This window comes from Numida meleagris, chromosome 5 (genome assembly GCF_002078875.1).
Source record: "Numida meleagris isolate 19003 breed g44 Domestic line chromosome 5, NumMel1.0, whole genome shotgun sequence".
NCBI lineage: Eukaryota > Metazoa > Chordata > Aves > Galliformes > Numididae > Numida > Numida meleagris.
Genome location: NC_034413.1, coordinates 9,831,574 through 9,855,073, shown reverse-complemented (window position 1 = coordinate 9,855,073; position 23,500 = coordinate 9,831,574). Strand labels below are relative to the sequence as shown.

General features: G+C 41.6%; 1 protein-coding gene across 6 annotated transcripts in view; it reads left to right on the top strand.

Annotated features, from left to right (window-relative positions):
* ADD3 (adducin 3) overlaps window positions 1-19,650 on the top strand; it is a 91,164-nt gene extending 71,514 nt beyond the window's left edge. For 5 of the 6 annotated variants that reach the window (XM_021398231.1, XM_021398230.1, XM_021398232.1 and 2 more), the window contains 13 exons: window positions 5,434-5,572; window positions 6,402-6,553; window positions 6,681-6,761; window positions 7,997-8,146; window positions 9,628-9,771; window positions 9,860-9,958; window positions 10,433-10,615; window positions 10,865-11,122; window positions 12,157-12,276; window positions 13,154-13,243; window positions 14,625-14,748; window positions 15,941-16,036; window positions 17,264-19,650. In XM_021398231.1, the coding sequence (XP_021253906.1) occupies window positions 5,434-5,572; window positions 6,402-6,553; window positions 6,681-6,761; window positions 7,997-8,146; window positions 9,628-9,771; window positions 9,860-9,958; window positions 10,433-10,615; window positions 10,865-11,122; window positions 12,157-12,276; window positions 13,154-13,243; window positions 14,625-14,748; window positions 15,941-16,036; window positions 17,264-17,562 (1,935 nt within the window). In that variant the 3' untranslated portion in view covers window positions 17,563-19,650. The remainder of the gene's footprint in view (window positions 1-5,433; window positions 5,573-6,401; window positions 6,554-6,680; window positions 6,762-7,996; window positions 8,147-9,627; window positions 9,772-9,859; window positions 9,959-10,432; window positions 10,616-10,864; window positions 11,123-12,156; window positions 12,277-13,153; window positions 13,244-14,624; window positions 14,749-15,940; window positions 16,037-17,263) is intronic. The other variant, XM_021398233.1, reaches the window with a different exon arrangement.

The window sequence follows — 23,500 nt, the reverse complement described above, 5'->3', positions numbered from 1 at the left end:
AATCAGAGCCCTTCTCTGTAGTGGTTTTACAACAAGTGCCATGTGGGGAAAGCCCAAGTAAATACCGTTCATTTATTGTGTGATAGTTGGGGTAAGTTGTTCTCCAGAAGAAGGGGATGCCAGTCAAGAACTATCAGAAGCCAAGGAAGGCTGTGTTAGCATGGGGTATGGTTACCTACAGATACACAACAGGACACCTGGGTTCTTCTTTGCAGAGCTCCTTTCCAACACATCAGCCCCTAACCTGTACAGATTCATGCAGTTATTCCTCACCAAGTGTAGGACTCTACACTTGCCCTTGTTGAACCTCATCAGGTTCCTCTCCACCCAACTCTCCAGCTTATCCAGGTCTCACTCAATGGCAGCACAGCCTTCTGGTGTGTCAGCCACTCCTCCCAGCTTCATGTCATCAGCAAACTTGCTGAGGGTGCATTCTATCCCTTCATGCAGGTCACTGATGAAGCTGTTTAACAATAGCCCTGGGGAACACTGCTAGCTACAGGCTTCCAACTAGATTTTGCAGTGTTGATGACAACCCTCCAAGTTCTGCCAGTCAGCCAGTTCTCAGCCCACCTCACTGTCCGCTCATCTATCCCACACTTGCTAAGCTTACCTATGAGGGTGTTATGGGAGACAGTGTCAAAAGCCATGCTGAAGTCAAGGTTCACAACATCCACTGCTCTCCCTTCATCTATGCAGCTAGTCATAACATCATAGAAAGCTACCAGACTGGTCAAGCATGATTTCCTCTTGGTGAACCCCTGTTGACTACTCCTGATAACCTTCTTCTCTTCCTCTTGCTTGGAGATGACATCCAGAATAAGCTGTTCCATCATCTTTCCAAGGGCAGAGGGGAGGCTGACTGGCCTGTAGTTTCTCAGCTCCTCTTTCTTGCCCTTTTTGAAGGCTAGAATGACACTGGCTATCCTCCAGCCTTCAGGCACCTCTCCTATTCTCCATGACCTTTCAAAGAAGATAGAGAGCAGTTCAGCAATCACTTCTACCAGCTCCCTCAGCACTCGTGGCTGCATCCCATCAGGGCCCATGGATTTGCGTGCGTGGGGTTTGCCTAGACAATCTCTGACCAGATCCTCTTTGACCACGGGGAAGTCTTCCTTCCCCAGACTCTCTCTCTTACCTCCAGGGTCTGGGATTCCTGAAGGGCAGTCTTAGCAGTAAAGAGCAAAGAAAGGAAGAGTTAATGGAAAGTATGGAAACATACATAGAGTAATGTGTGACACTGAAGACTGCTGTCTGCTAGGTATTGTTGTTGTGTACTGGCATGTAGATAAATGGCTTACTTCATTGTATTGCATCCATATTTCGACTTAGCAACATCTGCTTTGCCATTCTTCCCAAATCTCCCTATCTGCTACTTGCTCTGGATTTTACCAATTTTTTTGTGTTTCTGAAATTACTTTTAAGGAAAGCTTCTTGTTGTGTTACCAACACTTTGTTAAACCACAAATCCTTACTTGTAGTAGCCTTAGTGTGCAAGAGAGAGAGAACAAAACTGAGATCAGAAGAATGAAGAATGCACAGGCAGCAGAATAATAAAAAAAATAAAATAAATCTTTCCATCAAAAGTTGTCCAAAATACATTACACTATCTTTTTTTTTTTCCTGCAATAGACGTTCCTTAGACAAGTTAAAAAAAAGAGTCTGGATATGTCTAATAGGAATTTACTGTGAATGTTTTTGCAGATCCTTTCTATAGTCCTTGTTGAATTGAGAGTGATTTAATGTAACACAGATAACTGTTTTTCTCCATCTCCTCCCAAGCAAATACTGACATAAATTTCATGAATTCTGTCTTCCACATGGCCCCTATGAGACTACAAATGTGCAATTTCCTTATATACAGATTATAAACAAGAGTAAAAGAGTATTTCATCCTTCCCGAGTGTGAGATGGCAGAGCTTTTGTGCAGGGGCCTCTTTCAGGAACATTTGAGGAGTAATTGAATGCCTTGGAATGGCAGAGTCTGAAAATAAGGGTTAGTATTACTTGTGGATGAAATATGTTGTCCAGTCATTGTCTCTGCTATCTTAATAGATCACAGTAATAGAAGGAGAAAGTGCCATAGAACTGTAGCTACAGGGTGAACCATTAAGAGAAAAGAGCACTGGGGGCTGGAATGGCTGGTTCTGTCTGGCAGGTCTCTGAGAGCAGAATAGCAGTGGTGATGTGAAACTTAGGAACAGTGTGAGGTAAGCTGCCACAAAATCTGTTGTTGGTGAGCTTGTTTTGTTGTTTAAAAGCTTTCTGTAAGGTCAGGAATATGATGTGCAAAGGCTGAGGAAGTACCTCTGATTATTCTACTCTTCCAAGTAGGTTGGTAAGACATACACGTTGGACTTTGGCTGTGAGCTGTTCAGTCACCAAAATCCTTTCTTCTGGTTATGTCAGAAATCCCTATATCTTACACAGAGATGATATGTGTCTGAATGTCAGAGAATCATGGAATTGCTTGGGTTGGAAGGGGCCTCAAGGATCATCTAGTTCCAACCCCCTGCTATGGGCAGTGCTGCTGATCAGTAAATCAGGAGCTACATCAGGTTGCCCACGGCCCTATCCAACACTGAAACCCACTTTGGTTGCAGTGCAGGAAGTACCCAGGCTCCTGCCTGGCCTCAGCACCTCATCCCTACTGACCCTAGCAAAGCTGCGTGGCCTCCTGGGTTTGGGGTTTGTGTCTCCAGCTTGTTCCCCTGAGACTCAGCGCTGGGTGTCAGGCACTCAGAGTTGCACCCCAGTCTTCACCAAGAATTGGGCTTTGAGTGTGTGAAAAGCTACTTGCTGCTGAGCGCTCTGCAAATCAGGCCCTGGGCATCTCACAATGAATATCCCAATTCAGGGGGACTGTCGGACCTCAGCACCCTTGCTGTTCTGTGAAAGCGATGACAGTGCCCTGCTTCACCTTAAAGGCATGTTTTGGGGATTAGTAAGTTAATGCTTGTGAAGCATTTAGATTTACGGTAATTATCTGCCCCAGAGAAAATCTTGTCAGATAAATAATAATTGTCATCACAACAGGGTATGAACAGCATGCAAATAAAGCACAGGGCTATGTGCTGAGCTATGAGAAGAGGAAAAAACACTGAATTTATCTTGTATTGTGGACCAGCCACTGCATGTTTATATGAGGCATGGGGACAAGACAAGCGTGATAACAGTTAAAAGTTATGTGCAGGGTGGTAAGAGACATGGCTGCGTACTTGGCCTCCAGCACTGCAGGCTTTGCAGCCATGTTCAGGCTCCAGGCTGGAGAAGGTATTCACTGTGCTTGGAAGAAGGGTGGCTCCTGCTTGAACACCAAGTCACCAGTAACAAGGACCATCCTTGGTGCCGAACTGGGTGGTTGGAGGGGCCTTCACAGTTACCTGCAGATAGACAGAGGGGTCGGGGTGAGAGACACCAAGTGATGCTCACAGTGCTGAAGGAGCAATGCTGGGCCGTGCCATAACAAAGATTTTTCTTACCTTGTTCCATTAACCTTTCTTTAATGTTTTCTCTTTGTTCCAGTCTTTGCTGTGCATTCTATCCCCCTCCATTTTCATTCCTCACCTGTTTCTAACCCTCATGCCTGACCCTCTCACTTCTCTCTCTGTACAGCCCCTCACATCACACTCCTTCCCACAGTCCATCCTTCTGTCTAGAGAGCTTCCTTCCTCCTACTGAGCTGTTTTATTCCCAGCTCTTTGCAAAACCTCTTGCTATTCTTTCCTCCCTTCTCCGTTGCTGTTTGTGCTGTTTTTTTTTTCTCCAGCCACTTGCTGTTTTCCACAAATGTTTGTTTGCCTTGCTAGCAATTATCCCTGCATAATTACCTCCATTATTTACTGTTATGGGCTCCTAGAGCTGACCCACCACTTTTCTCCCAGTCTCTATTAGGTTCCTTTTCTCACTCAGTTTCCTCTTTCTTCTCCTTTTTCCCCAACTGTTCCCTACTCTTACTAGATAGATCTCACCTGCAGCAGACACTGAAGAGAAAAATCTGGTTTTGCTTACGTCTTCAGACCAGTAAGGGGCTGCGAGCTGTTTGGTGGGGAAATCTGTGTGCACCTAATCTGTACCAAGAGATCCATACAGCAGCTCCCTCTATAGTCACTCCACATGGCTTTATCTGTGGGGATCTGGCAAGTCTCAGGTGCATATGATCCCAGTGAGATTACTTTGAGAAAACAGCACAGATGCCTGTGCTTGAAAATCAAATGTAGTTATGGATGCACAACTGGGTGGCCAAGTCATGCAGAGTCCTGCAGATATTTTGGGGAGTGCGGTAGTAGTACTTGGTTCATCTGCAGTCATGAGCGTACAAGAGTGTTATGGAACTGATGGGTTTTTACCCAACCAAGAGAACTGAATTAAAATTCAGTGAAGAAATTACATTGGCCTTGCAGAACTCTTCCTTTTTAATTGAGGCTAAATAATTACTAAGGCAGGCAAACTGTAAGAAACAATTACATAAAGGGAGTAGCCTGGAGTTGTAATAGGAGTCAGTTGCATTGTACAGACACCAAATGTCTTTCTGGAATGAGCCAGCAGGAGCATTCACTATATACCTTAGCTGGTGGTATGTGCAGCTCTGTGTCCTGCATGTTCAGACAAAAGATAGAGGAATACTGCCAAAAAATAATGAGAAGGTTAGGAAACAAAACCTCTAAGAGAAGTTTGAAAGAGGGGAATTTATTTAGTCTAGAAATGTCAAGACTGCAGTAGTCGTAAGACAGGCGTTTGTTATGAACAGTGGTTCATCTGCCTTCTGGAAGGAACAGGCTTTGTCCACAGTGCTAAGTATATTAAATTTGATACTGTGAAAACCCTTCTTATAATGTATTTGGCATGAGTTTATCTTGTTGGGGTTGTGGACACTTTATACTGGAGAAAGAGGGAAGGGCTTTTCCCTTGAGGAGAAAGAAAGCAGTAGAGAGGTGACCTCCTGACTTTCCTTCTAGATTTTGCATGTCTGCAATCCTACTTGAGCATGGATGAACTCCAGTTTTCCATGTGTTTATAACTTTATCAAATTTGGATGGATTTTCAGAGGGATTACTGAATTTAAAAGAAAAAATACCCAGCACTAAAAACATATCCTGGTCAGGTTTGAAGTACTTCTTCCAAAATATGGAGAACTCTTTAATTGTTGATACAGACGTTTACAGAAATATATTTTACCTTGTCTTCTTCTTGGAAACGGTTAACCCTCTGTGACCGAACTTCTTTCCCCTCCAGCCCATAAATTGCCAATATTTAGCATACAAAGTTTAGATCAGATGATTAAAGTTTGGCAAAGTTATAAGCAGCTAAAAACAAGGTCTAAGGGGAAGTGTCATGTAACATGAATAACAGGCAAATCTACCAGCCCCACCTATAACAATCTTACTTCTATCAAACCCAGGTTTCCTTGATGATTCTCAAATGTTTCCACAGGCTTTTAGAGAAGATCTGGAATGCCTTATTCAAGAACAGATGAAGAAGGGCAATAACCCAACTGGGCTGCTTGCATTACAGCAGATTGCTGATTACATTACAGCGAGCTCTTTTGCAGGTTTTTCCTCATCTTCACTCAGTAAGTGAAACGTGCCTTTGACTGCCCCTTTTTCTCTGTGCTTTTATTATCACCAGTGATAATTTAACATGAGCATAAACTAAGACATGACATTATTCTTCTAGTTTTGCATGTAAGTTGTAAAAAGGGGGAATAGTCTGCCAAACTGAATCATTACCTAGATATCTCCCAGAGTTGAAAACAACTTTTAGAATGAGCTGTAGTTACAAAAATGTCACTGGGATGTTCCAGTCTTCCCAAGTCCTGCAGTACTGAAGTTGGACTAAGCACTGTGAGTGGATGACATGATATGGGAGCTTACAAGCCTGAGATGCAGTGGCAGCTGTTGGCATTCAGTACCTTTTGAGAACTGGTCCCAGAATAGCTCCTTAGCATTCATACAGTAGAATAAGTGGAAGAGAACAACAGAGAACTCAGAGAGCCTTATCTTCATGTCTCTAGCCGGTCCTGTGGGTCCGACTGTTCCCTGCAACATTTGCCTGGGGATTTGGGCAGGATGATTAATCGTAAAGTGTGCATTCTCTTTCTGTTGAAAACCAAAACCTTTTCTCTCTCCTGCTACTAACTTTCCCTGTAAGCAAAGGCAGTGTTTCTTAGAGGGGTACTGTGCATTCATGAAGGGGAGAAATACCCCTTCACAAGATGTTCATGCAATCAAAGTCAAAACTAACAGTTTTCAATAAAGACCTTAGAAATCCCAGTGGTGCAGATCCAGTCTAATAATTGCTGGTGTTGCTCTGCTGGCAATTTAAATATCCTGCTTCTGGAAGATCACGACATAGCTGGAAGGTATTTAATTGATTGGCTGCCATCTTTTTCTGTTTTTCAGGCCATGGAATGATTACCCCCATCAATGATCTACCTGGGATAGATACCTCCTCGTTTGTTAAGGGAGAAAAACTTACACGTTGCAAATTAGCCAGTTTGTACAGATTGGCTGACTTGTTTGGGTGGGCACATCTGCCAAATGCATATATCACTGTAAGTATTTCAGAGAATAAGAATTTTGATTTGGGATCTTACCTGTTTAGTCAAATTAATTTCCTCCCAAATAATTATAAATTCAGAAATAAGTCAGTAATCCATTTGTTTTTTCTTTCTGTTGCAGGTCAGAGTAAGCAAAGAACATGACCATATTCTAATCATTCCAAGAGGTCTGTCCTTTTCTGAAGCTTCAGCTTCCAATTTGGTATGTAATTCACCTGCAGTAATAACCATCAAGGCTCAGCCTGTTTTCTAAAATACTTTTATGGCTACTAAAATGGACTTAGCTGTAATCTTGCTGTTTGATTGTAGTTGTTTTTAATGTTTACCCACCCTATGCGAAGCTGATTAATTATTTACATAGCAGCATCCTTTGTTCTGAGTATTTATTTTTGGATATAGCTTTGCTTTCTGTTGCTCTGTCTCCAGGCTCAATGCACAGCAGCAAAGTTTTGTTCTCCTGTCTCCTGAAGCTCGTTAAATAGCCTCAGTATAGCAGCAACCTTTTAGAACCTGACAATCTGGTAATTCTTATGAAATCACTCTGTAGGAGTAGTGTCAGTAGAATCAGCTCTTATCTTTATAATGGGGAAGTAAAGTCGAATAATCTTCCCTGGTCCTTACAGAGGAGCTGGATAAAATTACAAGTTGGTATTTCGGAACTTGTAGCTGCAAAATCACGTATCTTTTGGTATAGAAGCTGACGTATGTTCTTCATGTCAGTACATATCTGTGGAGAAACTATCTCCAGTTGGAAGAGGCGGCACAAGTATTAGTTGGAAGACTGAGAGACTGATAGCCTTGCAGGAAATAGATAACCAAAATAAAAACATGAGAACACTGCCTAATGTGCTCCTGCTGTCTTTTGTTAATCCTGGAATTATTATTTTAATTTTCCTACAAATTTGAATATTCCCTACACATGTAATTTTCGTATTGGAAATTTATTGGCTGAATTTTCTTCATACTCAAAATGTAGAAAATGTTAATAAATTATTTTTAAAATGCCAAGAATTAGATTGCCTCCCTTACAAAAAGCTATCAGTAGTGTTCTGTACTTGTATGTAGGCTTACATAAACACACTAAATACGTTTACTGGTTGAACCAGATCTTTTCTCGTAGTTGGTTTCCATTCCAGTTATGATTCTGGTTTGCAAGTTGCTGAGACTTTTAAACAAAAGGTCAGCTAGACCAAAGAGGAGTGTATGGTATACCAGGGTGCTGTCCTTACTTCTTGCATGGTAGGGCTTCCAGATGCTACCAGTGTCTGCAGAATGGTTTAATGACACACAGTTGGATGTCTGCTCTCCTTTTTTCGTGCTCTAAGCCTGAAGAGCACGGGGAAAGCTTGGTATCAAGTAAGAAGGGGAGGGCAGTTCTCAAATAATTACAGTTGTTGCATGCTTCTTGAATGTTGTCCATTTGTTTGACTTTCCCAGATTAAGGTAAACATCCTGGGAGATGTAGTTGACCAGGGAAGTACAACTCTAAGTATCGACAATGCAGGATTCAGTCCACATGTGGCCATCTACTCCACACGCCCCGATGTCAGATGTATAATACACATACACACCCCTGCAACAGCAGCTGTAAGTCTTCTTCCTCCTAGCTTGAAGTGTGAAAGAAAACGTGTTAATCTTAGAAACTTAGATCACCTTTCTGAAGCTGAAACATTGCTCATGGCCATTTCAGTTTTGTTTGTAACACATAATCATAGAATCATAGAATGGCTTGGGTTGGAAGGGACCTCAAGGATCATCAAGCTCCAACCCCCCTGCCACAGGCAGGGCTGCCAACCTCCATGTCTAATACTAGACCAGGCTGCCCAGGGCCCCATCCAACCTGGCCTTGAACACCTCCAGGGATGGGGCATCCACAGCCTCTCTGGGCAGCTTGTTCTAGCACTTCACCACTCTCTTGGTAAAGAACTTCCCCTGATAACCAACCTAAATCTTCCCTTATTCAACTTAAAGCCGTTTCCCCTTGTCCTGGCATTATCTACCCTTGTAAAGAGTTGACTCCCCTCCTGTTCATAGGCTCCCTTTAGGTACTAGAAGGCTGCAATGAGGTCACCCCGCAGCCTTCTCCAGGCTGAACAAGCCCAGCTCCCTCAGCCTGTCTTCGTAGGGGAAGTGCTCCAGCCCTCTGATCATTTTTGTGGCCCTCCTCTGGACCCTCTCCAAGAGCTCCCTGTCTTTCTTGTACTGGGGGCCCCAGACCTGGATGCAATACTCCAGATGGGGCCTCACGAGGGCAGAGTAGAGACATAGCTCCACACTGTTTTTTTTTCTCTTTAAAATAAAACTCTGCTGTGATATCAGGAAAGTGAGAGGGCAGGGCTACTGCAATGAAATGCGTGGTGATAAACTGATGCTTAGATATGATTGTGTTCGGGCTGAGGAGACTAAAGTATATAGTTTACCCAGGCTTAATTTATAGTATCTCTGACCATATAATGTGCTGTATACATCATCACTTACATTACACAACTCCATTTTAACTGGCCTAATTAGTAGTTGTGCTCAGTTTGGATTTACTCCACTACTGAAAGTTAAAATATAATTGTGTATAAAATGTAAGTTAATATATAAAAATACAAGTTAAAATGGTTCATACAGCAATTATAAAAATGTAAAAAGACTTGAAATCGTGAGTTTGAGATAAATAGATAAATACATATGTAAAATATTCCTTGACAACAGACAAAAAAAAGGAATGGCTAACTTCTTTCACGCAAGCTCTTTGAAATTATAAATATGGGAAAGAAGGAAAAACCATTTAGTCTGCTTCTGTTGAAAATTAAACGTGGATAAAATTTACAGTAACTAACTTGGGATAATTTGTCTTTTCCTATAATCAGCCTGACCCTAAGGTTGTGCAGCAGCAGATCTGTTGCCCTCTTGTAACTTAGAGTAGTAAAAGCCTGAAGATATTATTTCTCAACTCTTTCACTATGTAATGTTTCTTTTTCTGGCAAAGTTACAGTTTGCTAAGACTTACATGCTAAGTTGCGGATTTTAAGAGTTTAATTTCTTTCCCTAATTAACAGTATTTTATTTTCTTGAAATAGGTCTCATCTATGAAATGCGGCATCCTTCCAATATCGCAGGAGGCTCTGATTCTGGGAGATGTTGCTTATTACAATTACCAGGGTTCTCTTGATGATCAGGAAGAGAGAATTCAGCTTCAGAAAGTTCTTGGGCCCAGTTGCAAGGTATTCAGCCTCATTCAAGCTTCCCAAAGGCAATTTTCATGTCCTGTGACAGTTTCTACCATTTAACAGTAGTGCCTTCATTTACCAGGTATTAGTCTTGAGAAACCATGGTGTGGTAGCACTAGGAGAGACACTGGAAGAAGCATTCCACTATATTTTCAATGTACAACTGGCCTGTGAAACACAGGTGAGCAAGAATACGTAACTGTCCTCACCTTCCATATATCTTCAGCCCATCCCCAGAAACTTCATCACTTTGCTCTTCTGTGTTTCTTGTCACGTTCCCAAGTATGTGTTTGGAGGGGAGGAGTGAATACCACTCTGTTCCCTCACCCTGACATTCATTTTGAGTTCAATCACTCGTTCATTTTGAAATGTGTGTAAAAATGAAGAATGTTTAATATTGTGATGGAAAAAAGGCCTTTTTAGGGTACTCTGGGAGGTTGTGTTTGAGTTCACTCCTTTTAGAGTGCGGTGATTGGCATACATTATCATCCTTTCAGTAGGAATCACCTGCTGTATATTTTAATATATGTTCGCACAGAAGAAAATTAGCCTGAGAAATATTGCAGCAGGTGTTTGTGTTTCTCTTGTTTATTCAGAAAAGCAAAGAATCCCAAAGCATTTCTGCGAGTGAAATAACGCTCATTGATGTCTCCAGGTTCATGCATTAGCTGGAGCAGGTGGGATAGACAATCTCCTACTACTGGATCTGCAGAAGTTCAAGCCTTTCACGCATGGTGTGGCAGCAGGTGGCGGAGGAGGAGTTAATATGGCTTCGCAGCAAAAATGGAAAGTAGGGGAGCAAGAGTTTGAAGCACTCATGCGGATGCTGGACAACCTGGTGAGAACACACTCGTGGCAATGTCCGTGCAGCCTTTGTAAGCTTCTAAGTATAGGATCAGCTGCTGTATGGCAAATGATTCGTTCTGGTTTCTTTGTGAGTTTGAAAATGAAGGTGAAATGACTTCTTAACCCGTTCAAAGCATATAGGGCAGCACAAAAAAACCTAATAACTTCTTCAGGTACTTTTTCAAATTTTTTTAAATTTTATTTCTTAAATTATTATTATTTTCTTTTTCCTTCTGCATAGGGATACAGAACTGGCTATGCCTACAGGCAACCCTTAGTCAGGGAAAAGCCCAGACATAAGAGTGACGTTGAGATCCCAGCCACTGTGACTGCCTTTTCCTTTGAAGACGATGCGGTCCCGCTCTCCCCGCTGAAATTCCTGGCGCAGAGGCAACAGAGGGAAAAGACAAGATGGCTGAACTCCCCAAACACGTACTTGAAAGTAAATGTGCCTGAGGAATCCTGGAACGGGGAAGCGAGTCCCAGGACCAAGATCACGGTGGGCCAATACTTTGGGGCGGTTGTTCTGGTTTTATACTGCTTGGGAGAAAGCAGACTGCACACAGCTTTTTTCAAGACCTCTTTAACAGGATTAGCAAATCAGTTAATGAAGCAGGAGGAAATAGGTTTGTGGGAGGTTCAGTGACATCAGTATTAAGGACGCCCAATGATTTGGGCATTGCTGTTGTTTGGAAGAGCAACAGTTTATGTTAAAAATTAAACAATTATTTTCCCTTTGCACCTAGTTGCTCCAATTCCTAAGACAGAAAACATAATGTATGTTTTTATGTTTTAAATTATCCACCAAATATTGGAAGGTTGCTCTCATCTCTACAAGCTCTAATTTGCCACTATCTGTCCTTTTCCTGTTTGTGAGCCTGCTAAGAACCTGCTCTGAAGAGTATGCTCTTGTTACTGCTCATGATGATCGAGCCTTTTCCTCCTACTTCCACTCTTTCCAGCCTGGAGAGCAGTGCCTATCTTGCAGAGCTGAGGAGTGCATTATTTGCTGTCCCGCCCTCCGCTGCACAACACAACCGTAAAGGCATCAGCTCCTCCTGCTGGCAGGCTAGCAAGTTTCTGCATTTGTGTTGGGAGAAATATCCTCAGCAACAAATTGAAAACCTTGCTTCAGAGGAATAAAGCTCCAAAATGTGTGATTTGGAGAGGTGGAAGTTGAATGAGGAAATGAGAGAGGATGGATGGGCGCTGGAGCCAGCAGATCAATGTGCTAGTGCTAGGAAGCATGATGCCTCCTGAACATAGCTTCATTAGTAGGCAGTTAGCACTGCATTTTACAGGAGTATGTTCTGGTGTTTACTAAGAGTAATCTAGGTAGTACGTGTTCAAGGCAACTTAGATCCCCTTGGGCAAGTATGCAAGCTTGTGAGGATTTGGGGGTATTCTGTGGGTGTTGTGTGGAACTGAGAATAGAGTCAGGAAGGCTTTTCTTTACTTCTCCTCTTTAGCCATAAAACAGCACTGAGACTTGTCCCTCCCCATCATGCTGTGCAATTCTTTTTTTCCTTTAAGTGGATGAAAGCTGACGACTCTTCCAAGACTAGTGGAGGAACACCAATCAAAATTGAAGATCCAAACCAGTTTGTTCCTCTAAACACAAACCCCAGTGAAGTGCTGGAAAAGAGAAATAAGGTAAAAGATATGTAATGAATACAACTGTACCATTTGTAAATATAGTTACGTGTTAAATAATGTGTAGCAGTAACGTAACATTTTCAAGTGTTATGTTTCTAGAAGGAAGTTTCTTATGTGATTTTGGCACTAAAAAGCATGCACTTAAACATGTGATATAGGTGAATTCTGTGTATGCATATGCTATGTATATATAAATTTTGAATGCAGTGGATTGGTGAGTGATGACCATTAACTCTGGAAATGATAGACTGGAAATGGTAGTCTCCATCATTTAACGTTATATTTAGTGGATAATTAGGTGCCAGCATGAACCAAATTGCTGTGAATTGGGTGCAGCATAATTCAATCTCACATGGGCTCTGCTCTGTACTGATTCTTCTAGCACATTTAAAACTGGAGTGTCTCTGGGCCAGTTCACTCTCTTTTGGCAATAGAAAGGAAAAAAAGAAAAGAAAAAAAAGAAAATGAAAGATAGTTGGACCTCTCTGTAATCACAAATATCTCACTGCTTTTCCCTTCCAGCACATAAGGCGCTAGCTGCTAGGCTGACCAAATACTCCACCCTGGGCTTTACTGTACTAGCAGATATTCGGGACGCTTTCCATTTGATTACAGAATCTTTTATTTCTTGGAAAGCACCGTATCAGTATCCATGGGGATTGAACTCGAGTCAGAAGGAGCAACTCCCTTCCTTAGCGCTGGCGAGGCGTCCTCTAGTCATCCAGAGATTAATATTACAAGTTCCAGACAATAATTTTTAGACTCTCTCAATACACTGTCTCATTAGTTAGATGATTCCCATTATTCTGCTGTATAATGTTTTTATCTGGTCTGTTTTTCTGTTTATATTTATATCTGGTCTGTCTCTGTATAGATTCGGGAGCAAAATCGATATGACCTGAAGACAGCAGGACCACAGTCTCAGCTGCTCGCTGGGATCGTTGTGGATAAAAAGCCAAGTCCAGTGAGTAGGACGTAATTCACTGATTTACATGTATTTGGGTCATTTTGCCTTGCTTTGTTTGAAGTTTCACTTTGGGCCATTTTCTTTCTAAATACTTTGTTAGAACCAGTAATTTTAAAGTCAAGTTTTGAATGTGTAATGTATTTTATTCACGTAGATGCATGTTTTTTATCTCAGGGGTTCAAAATGTTAGTTTCAGACTTAGGTATGCATGGTAGACATGCCTGTCTTTAATATTAATGAAGTGGGAGACTTCTCCAAGACCATTTAAGCTGAAGAATGGCGGACTTTGCAATGCACAGTGCCGAAAATAAACTTTTCATTGTTCTGTGGAACTCACTGCTAAAGAAAATCATTTGAGGCCCAGAAATAACATGAATTTAAATGGTGGGATGGGACCATGCAGAAGGCAGCTGTCATTGGGAACAGGCTTCTAATGGGGAGGGAGTGAGCAAGGGTTTCCAGTTTCTTACCTGTCTGCACCAATCTTGTCTTGAATAGAATATAGTTACTTCTGGTTAATAAGGACAACCATAATAAGCTATGTAACAAACCATGTTGAACTAGAGTTGGCATTCGATAATTTTAAGTTTCTCACCATCCATGAGCTACTGCATAGAATCATAGAATCATTTGAGTTGGAAGGGACCCTGAAAGGCCATCTGGTGCAACTCCCCTGCAATGAACAGGAACACCTACAGCTTGGTCAGGTACTCAGAGCCCTGTCCAGCCTGACCTTGGGTGTCTCTAGGGAGACACCACTTCTCTGGGCAACCATCTATTTCCTCGTTTTGGCTTCCAATATTCTTTTGCAATGATACAGAATTTGCTTATTTATTTCAATCAAAAGGAATATATTCCAAATTAGTTGTCTTTGAAAATATGAAAACAATTTTAATTTTGTTATTATAAGTTTAGTCTCTGAAGACCTCTTCCAGTTAGGTTCCTAAACTGTAGCATGAGCACAGTTACTTTCCTACAAAAACATCCTAGAATACTTGGAGTACTTGCAAAAAAATACAGGAATTGTTACATTTGAATCCCTACTGTTGAAAGATTTTCACTTCCAAAGAGTATCTTAGTCCCTGAACAGTAAGCAGTGTAGGCATATGTCTCCTTTGAAGCTGTTCCACTTCATTTAAAAAAAAAAAAACAAAAAAAACCTGAAATACTGATTGTGCCACTGTAAATGAACTGTGGTTTATAGTTACAGTAGTTAGTGTTCATTAAACAGGGTAACTTTAGTCTGGATGTTGCTGGGATCTTTTTTGGTCAGTGTTCCCTCTCTTTAGGTTTGGTGTCATCATACTATTTGCCACGTGCATGTTGCTTGCTTGCTTCTTTTTTTTAGTTCTTAATTTTTTAATTTTCTTTTTCTCAGCCAATGCAATTTGAAGATGATGAGCATGCACCACCAGCACCACCCAACCCATTCAGCCATCTCACAGAAAAGGAACTGGAAGAGTACAAGAAAACAATTGAGCGCAAGCAACTAGGGCTGGAAGGTCAGTGGTTTGAGTTTACATTTCAATCATCAGTTCTTTTTGGTTTCTAAATATCTGCTGTTAAAATGTAACAATCATTCCTTGAGGAAGTAGAATTATTATTTTTTTCTTTATTTAACTTAGTTCTTGCTGAAATTAAAGCAATGAAACGCAAGAACATGCTTTAACATAATGACCTTTTTCGTGGAACAATACAATAAGTTAGGATGGAAGAGCCCATCATTTAGTCCACCCTCCTCCTCAAAGTTAATTTCCAAGTTGGGTTGCGTTGCTCAGGACCCTGTCCAGCAGAGCTGCGACCGCCTGTAACGATAACGATTGTAAACTAATCTGTAGCCTTCTGCACTTGTGGAAGTTCTGTTAAGTAATCTGAATGATATATGATGAAAAGTTGACTCTCTGAAAAATGATTTTTGCCACTTAATTGTGAAAAACGTGACAAGGTAGAAAAAAATCTTTATCTTAAGGTTTGTTCTATGCCTGTTTGGGTGTCAGAATTCACAGGAAAAACCCACTGAGCTCTCACTGAGAACATGAATATGCTGAGATGCTTCACATTTTGTGCAGCCCTGTCAATAGATTCTCCACTTTCTGACCCTCAAATTCCAGTGCTTTTTGAGCTTGCATTTGTGATTTATTACCTCCAGAGCTTTTGCAAGATGTTTGATCTTTGCTTCGTTAATTTTTCCTTTTTTCTCCCAATATGCAAGACTCATCTGCTTTCACATTTTACATCTTTTATCCAGTACTACTATTGTGTAGGAGATTACTAATTCGTTGGTCTTTTTTTTGATAGTATCACTTACTATGCATTTTTCTTCATTAATATTGTGTAATAAACCGACTTTGCTATATACCACATTGGGGTATAGTGTAGTTGCTTATTCTATTAGCAACTTGTGTGACTTATGACTAGATAAAACCATGGGGCATGCTATGTGAAAAGCAATGGAATGCAACCCTTCCCCTTTTTTTGTGCTTTCTACTAATGAACTAATATAAAAAGATTATTAGCAGATGAAACGTGTAAATCTGTCATTCTACGTAATTTCAACTGTGTATTGTAACTTCTTAACGTTGTCAGCATAAAGAGCACAATGCTAGCAGAGCTGTAAATCTTGTACCACTAGTACTGACATGCTTGCTTTGTTTTTACTTTTGCATGGCTACTAATCAAAATCTTGTCCTACAGATGCTGAACAGGAATTGTTCTCAGATGACGGTTCATCTGTGTCACAAATTCAGTCACAAACTCAGTCCCCGCAAAATGTCCCAGAAAAATTAGAAGGTACTCCGTGTAGTTTCTCTAAAACGCTGATGGCTCTCATAACCTGAGTCATCTGCTTTTTTGCTGGGTTCTTTATGCTTGTACGTCACTGAATGAGTAAAAAAGAGCCCTGTTTCCCTAAAGTCTGGGGAGCGACTCTATCCACTAAACTGCCTTTCCCAAGTTTTTTATTACATATTTCTCACAAATGGAAGATAACATGGGCCATACTGAACCTTAGTGACTAGTGAGGAGGAGGAAATAGATATGTTTTGGTTTTGTTTTTGGTTGCGAGCCCCCAGCATAGGAAAGATGGGGAGTTTTTGGAGAGGGTCCAGAGGAGGGCCACAAAGATGATCGAAGGGCTAGAGCACCTCTCCTGTGAAGAAAGGCTGAAGGAACTGGGCTTGTTGAGCCTGGAAAGGAGAAGGCTGTGGGGAGACCTCATTGCAGCCTTCCAGTGTTTAGACAGAGTTTATAAACATGAGGGAAATCAACTTTTTACACAGGTAGATAGTGATAGGACAAGGGGGAATGGTTTTAAACTAAAGGACGGGAGATTTAGATTGGATGTCGGGGAATTTTTTTACTGAGAGAGTGGTGAGGTGCTAGAACAGGCTGCCCAGAGAGGCTGAGGATGCCCCGTCCCTGGAGGTGTTCAAGGCCAGGTTGGATGCGGCCCAGGGCAATCTGATCTAGTACTTGATCTAGCAGCTGGCAGCCCTGCCTGTGACAAGGGGGTGGAACTTGATGATCCATGGAGTCCCTTCCAACCCAACCATTCTGTGATTCTATGATTAAGATTAGATGTTTGGCCCAAGGCTTTTCCATAAACGCCTAAGAAAGCTCTTGTTAAGGGCAGTGCTCCACAGATTTCTATATGAAATGGAGGCACTTCTGTAAACCTGCCTCTGGAGTAAAACGTAATTCATGCTTGAGGCTGTATATCTATATATTGTTTGTGTAATATACTGTGTACGGCTTCAACTGCGTGTGCAGCTGGTGGAGGTGAGTTTAGCTTCTTCAGTCCAATATCTCGTAGTAACATTTTAAGTCTGTTTACTACAAATAGATAAGGGAGAAAAGCTGATACCTTAGCATTTTGGATTTCATTCTTTGGATCGCAATCCAGACTCACATCTTCGTTTCGAGCTTGGGGTTGGCTTTTCTTGTTGTTGTTTTTGTTTAGTTGTTTGTTTTTTACATGGTACTGCACCTAAGTAACAGTAAAATTGTCTGTTCTCTTAGAAAATCACGAGGATCTCTATACCCAGAATGCCAACCTAATATCTGCGGAGCTACCTGTGGTGGTGGTGAACGGCAAGGAAGATGCACACGATGTGGAAGAAGACCTCACCAAGAGGGTCAGTCAGTTAACCACTAGTACTGTGGAGAGTGTAGAGATTACCATTAAAAGCTCTGAAAAGATAGAAGAGGCCCTGTCCCCTGAAGGGTCACCTTCCAAATCCCCGTCGAAGAAGAAAAAGAAATTCCGCACCCCATCTTTCCTGAAAAAGAATAAAAAGAAAGAGAAAGTGGAAGTGTAAGTGCAGCTGTGTTGGAAAGAGATGGTGCACATTTTAAACGTTTAAGTTGACCATTAACAGAGTAGCGTTAGGGGTGTGCAGTAACTGGACTTTTAACCTAAACAGTGAGGAACTGGAAAAGATTTTGCTTTAAACAAACAAGAAACAATAAAAAAAAAAAAAAGACTTTCATATTGTGAAAATTAATTCATCTCTCACTTACCTGAGTCCGAAACTGCTATGAGGGTTTGAAACATTCATTAGTTTCATGTAGAACTACACTGGCAGGTGCTCAAATACCGTCATAGCGAGATGAAATACCATCACAGTATGCAGCAGCAAGTTCTGCCCGGAGTATTTTGCAGACCTTGAAATTTTCAGTACAGTAAAGTCTTTATTAAAGTTATTGTTGGGTGATCATACAACTTTTTTTTTTTTTAAACTGCTGTCTGAATTGGTAGCCAGATCATACCTTTTTGTATCGTGATTTTTGACCATTATATTTTATGTTTCTGTACCCCTGTTTGAGTGGGTGCATATTAACAGCACACCTTTAAATCTTTTTTAAGATTAGATCATATAGAAATATTATACACTGGCACATAATATTAGGGGAAAAACTGTGTAAGAGAAAGTTTATTTGGGATTATACAAAATGTCTAAGAGTTCCATTCATCGACAACTTCTTTGCCAAATATTTCATTTTAGTGAAATATAATTTTTGAAGACTTCTTTTTTATTCTGTCTGTTGGGGGGAGGGGGAGACCCTTATTTTTCAAGAAGGGGGATTTTATACACGTAACATTGATAATTTAGTTTAACTGCAAAACAAAAAGAAGATTTTATATGTTCAAATGTTTGTATACCATTCAGTATAAAAATATTATAGGCATGTGAACCAGGCATTAAATAGTAGAGTGTATTTAAGAACGCTTGGTTTAGAATATACTTAAATATAATTCAGGAATCCAGGGACTTAGAAATCAGAAGACAAAGACGTATAACATTGAACTGGATTCAAGTTCAAAACTTACCGTGATTTTTTCCTTATGGTATTGCTAATGAATGAAGAAAAGTAATCTCTTAACATAACCAAATGAAGGAAACAAAACTGTTAAAAGGGAAGTGAAATAGTGAGAAAATAGGAGGAGACAAAGAAAGTAAAAGTTTGGTGATTATTTTTTTTAAATATATGATATGGATTGTGGGATATTTTTATTAAATCAGCAAAGTGACATTTCCATATTAGAAGTTTTAAATAATTTGTATGGATTCATGCAGAGTGCAACACTTGCTGTTGTTTTTTTTTTTTCCCTCACTTTTGTTTGAATTGTAAAAGGGTCTCATGAATGTGTGTTGTCCTTTGGATGAACCCAGAACAAACCAGAGCCTCGTGCCATGGGTAGGGTGGTACTGCCACTTGCTCATTTTTACTGATATTGTCATTTTATTACTTTTACTGTATTGTAAATACAAACTAAACATAGAAATTAACATAGGTTTTTCTTCGCTGTGTCAAATCGTCTGTAAATCAGTCATGGCAATAGGAAGTACATTTTAAAGATCCATGTGATTCCCAAATTACCAGTTGCAATATTATACAATATATAATTGTTAAATATGGCTGGAGAGTGGTTTGGCATGCACAAATGTTGATATAGCATGTTCGGGGGCTGGTTAGCTTTGACTGTGTAAGTGTGATAATGCAGTGTTGGAATGGATCCTGGAAACAATTTTCTAGCTATCACTAAATACTGGAATCAGTGTTTTTAATCATAGTAGAAACTTTCAGTTGCTTACTTTGTTTTTTATGTTCTACATTATTTGTGTTGTATTACAACATATGTAGAAACAGTAACCTGTGAACTACGCTTTTCATAACTTTTTTAAAAATATATCTAAATGAATGCAATGTGCATAAATATTTTTTAAAATGCAACCGTGAACTATTTGCACCTTTTGCTAATGCCTCTATTTACTTGCTTTGGCATAAAGAATGAGCCAGCCAACTCTTGTGTCCTGTGGAAAATATATAAATGTTATCTGAAATTGCTCATAGATGTAATGCTAATTAATGTTAAATCACAAATAAACAGTATTTTAAATAGATGTGTTTTGTATAGCAGCCTGGTTTTTTATACAGTGCTCTTGCATCTCTTGCTTCTAGAAAGATGCCTTGGTTATGTACGTTACTTCTACAGAATTTATTCTGAAGATGGGTTTTCTTGGGCTTATTCTGAAAGCTGCGGAGGAAAGTAGTCTGTTCTTACTAGAGAGCTGTTGTTTTCTATGTCTTAGATCCTGGAGATGAAGGAGAATGTTCTTGTGGTGAACAACATGGCATTGTCAGGCAAGCACCTGAACCCCAGGCGTGCTGGTGCTGCCACTTCTCCTCATGCTTCGTCTGTCTGGCTTCTTAAGCATGGGCTTAAGCTTGACAGCCTCAGGCATGGGGCTCAGGTGGTTTAAGAGATGTGTCAGGGAAATACCTTGTGGAAATCACTGTTTCCTTCATGTTAGCAAGGGAAACAAAATGTTTTGTAGGAAATCTTTTCTTTCAAAGCTATTTGAAGGCATCTGTGTGAAGCCCTGCCAGCATATGGCGCACCTTGGAGCCTCCGAGGCAGCAGAAGTTGAAGTGTTATGTACTTGCATTTATATGAACTATGTGAAATGACTTTAAGGACCTCAACAAATCTTTGTTTACATTGTCTGTCCACAAATCAGCCTTTTGTTTGCTTGTGAGAGAGCCAAAATCTGGTCCTCTGCATCCGGTGACAGTTGCATGAACTCAGTCTTTCCGTGGGGGAGGATAGTTCTGGTTCAGCATTTTAAATAAATCTGAACTACGAGTCAAGTAACCTTTTTTTACTATTGTTTGTCTCCAGGAGTATCTACGATCTGCTTAGTGCTGTGTTTACACGGGGGTAGATGCAGTTCCAACACAGAGCAGCTTACACTGCAGGGCTCAGCCCGTCTGAAATCTTCTCTGAGCCTTTCATCGTTCCCAAGAGTCTATAAACCACAACTTTCCTTTGCACTTGGAAATTATAAAACATTATTTAGTTCAGAGCTGTCTCTAGATGCTGCAAGGAGACAGGATAGGTCGTGGTTAAGGCTGTTCTGACTGACGTTTTCCTGCCTTGCTAGTTGGGTTATTGTACAATGTTGAGCACGCAGCATAAGTTGCTGCATTCTCTGGATGTTCAGTTTGCAAAAGTTACGAGTTCGTCACTGTTTTGGCCATCACAAGCTTCTAAAACACTCTGTGCTGCCCAGGGGACAAGGTCATCCAGAAAATAGGAAAACTCCTCAGCACCAGTGGTTTTCAGCATATGTAACCTTCTGCTTCTGGTGACTCACAGAGCAGCCAGATTCGCACAGCAAAAGTAAAAAGCACTTTGCTAATATGAAAGTCACAGAGGCCTTTGCCAAAATTTCTGATCTCTATTGCACAGCCAGCAGCAGTTGGAGATTGCAAGAATACAAGGTGGAGAAACTTGGATTTTCCTGCAGTTCTGTGGCAGTGCTTGAGTGCGTTACCTTTGAATATTGACGAGTTCTCCAAGTCCCTTTGCAGTTAATCGCTCCTTTTGTCTTTCTGCACCTGCAGGAGCGATACGCATTGAAGGGTTGAGTCCCGAAGTCAAACACAACCTTCAAAAACCGAACGCTCAAATGGCCATTAGGTGGCATCAGATCGTCGTGTTTGCTGCATCCGTTCCCCGCAGTTGGAAAGCTGCTAACAAAAGAGCTTTCAAAGAAAGTATTTTGGTGGGGATTTGGTGGGCACTATTCCAGTTCCAGCGCAGTGAGATGAAAGCTGACATCTGCCTGCTGGACTTTTTTTTTTTTTTTTTTTTTTTGATTGATTCATTTCAAAATTCAGAAATGGAAGGAGATGTAACTTGGAGGCAGGGCTCCTCCTCTTAGCTCAACGCTTTTGCAGCTAAAAATGTACACATATTTGCACGTGAAAGCTTGCTGCACAGAAGAAGAATATCCTGATGCCTAATGTTTTCTCTCAAGCAGCCTCACCCGCAGGCCAGGGGCTCTCAGTGTTCCTGGATGGCTGGGATGGAAGTGATAAAGCACCATGGAAATGTACTGGGGCACGGGGCTGGGAGCTTGCAGCTTTTGGTGCCTTGGTGCCGGGGCGGAGCTTTGCTGACCCCCTTCAGCTGGGGGTTTAGCCATGGACATGTGCACAGAGAACAAGTTGCAGACTGTCAGAGGATGCGGGCAAGGTGTTGAGCATCACTGTGTGCTCTCTACATTCTTATACTTCTCTCCAAGTGTCTTCCTTACATCTCTGTGGGAAACATGGTTCTGGGTAAGTTGGACTTCTGTGCTGATTTGTTACAGTTGTGCTTCTGTGTTGGCCAGCACTGGGAATGGAAAGGCTGTTAATGTTGTTGCTGTTGTGCAGGGAAAATCAGAAAAGGTAGGGGTAAGCAGGTAGGCAGTGGTCAAAGAGGCAGATGCCCTGAGTTGTCTCCAGGAGAGAAGAAAATAAGTTTGACTTCTAAAAAGTGTGTTGTCGGATGTTTTGTACTTGAGGTTTGCCTGTAAATGAAGTCACATAAACCAGAAATGGTGGCTGCAAAGGGTTTTTTCCACATGTGTTTAGCAGAACTTCCTTTCCAGTCTGTCTGGCCTGGTTTCTCCAGCTTCACCTTCCTGTCCCTGATCAACGTTTGCACAGGGTCAAACTCAGGGAGAGAAAACCAATGGCTCAAGCTCACATGAGGCAGATGAAGACTTTTTTCTCCCTGCTTCAGTGTGATATTTGTGCATCCAGGTTGTGCAGACATGGCCCAGGGATGCGTATGATGGCAGAGACCCTCTTGGACCTCCTCATCAGGCACATCGCTGAGCCATCTCCTCCATTACCTAAAAGCAGGTGCTTGAGTTAATGTGCTTCACCCTTGCATCTTGGCAATGCCCAGCACTGATTCCTCAGGGTCAAAGGTCACAGGGTTTACAGCCGTAGGATCCAAGATCAAAAGGTCACTGGGTATTCAAAGGTCAGGGGTCAAAAGATCATTGTGTCAAGGGTTGGCAGGTCAGAGGTCACAAGGTCATTGGAGTCAGAGGTCACAGATCCTAAAGGTCAAAGGTAACAGGAGTCAAAGGCCAAAAGTTCACAGAGTCTAAGAGTCATAGTGGTACTGACACAGCTGGCCAGTGCTCACAGTGGCATCTACCCTGAGTGTGCCCTGTGCTGGCAAGGTTGAGGCCTTTGTTATGGCTTGTTTACTGGATATACAGAAAAAAAAAGCATTAATTGAGAAATCTTTGTTGCAAGGAAGAGCCAATTAGATGTCTCTGAAGGAGAGCAGGATGCTGCGCTGCTTATAGCCATGTGGATGGCACAGAACCGCACCGACCGTGTGGGCACGGAGCTGGGAGTGTCATGGAGGAGGCAGTGTGGGTGCTGGGGAGGACAGGGGCTCATGTGATCTTGTCCCTGTGGGTACAAGAGGTGGTTGCAAGCAACGATAAGACTGTGATGTTGTCTTAACATACACTTTTGACCTTGAGCACCTTTTATGTCCTGAACCTTATTCCCAGTGTAGCGAGGTGCTGCAGGGGCCCATCTGCAGCCTGGCTGTGGGGATTTACCTTCTGAGGTGTGGCTGGAGGAAAGCCAAGCCCGGCAGCAGCATGGCCAGCACTGGGACCAGGTGAACCACCTCTTGAAAAGGGGAAATCCATCACAGCCACCGGCCAGCAGCCCACTCCTCACCCCAGCAAAGCCATGATGGCCAGGTGGCTCCTCGATGTCAAGGCATACAAATGCCTCAAATCTGGAAAACAGAACTTAAACAGTACATTCTCTGTTCCTGGTGCTGGGCCAGACACGGTTATCTGCTCACTATGGTCTGTGCGTTTGCAGGTCTGTAAAAGTGATGCTAACTGATAGCTTGGTTTGTGTCAATATTTAAGGAACACTAAA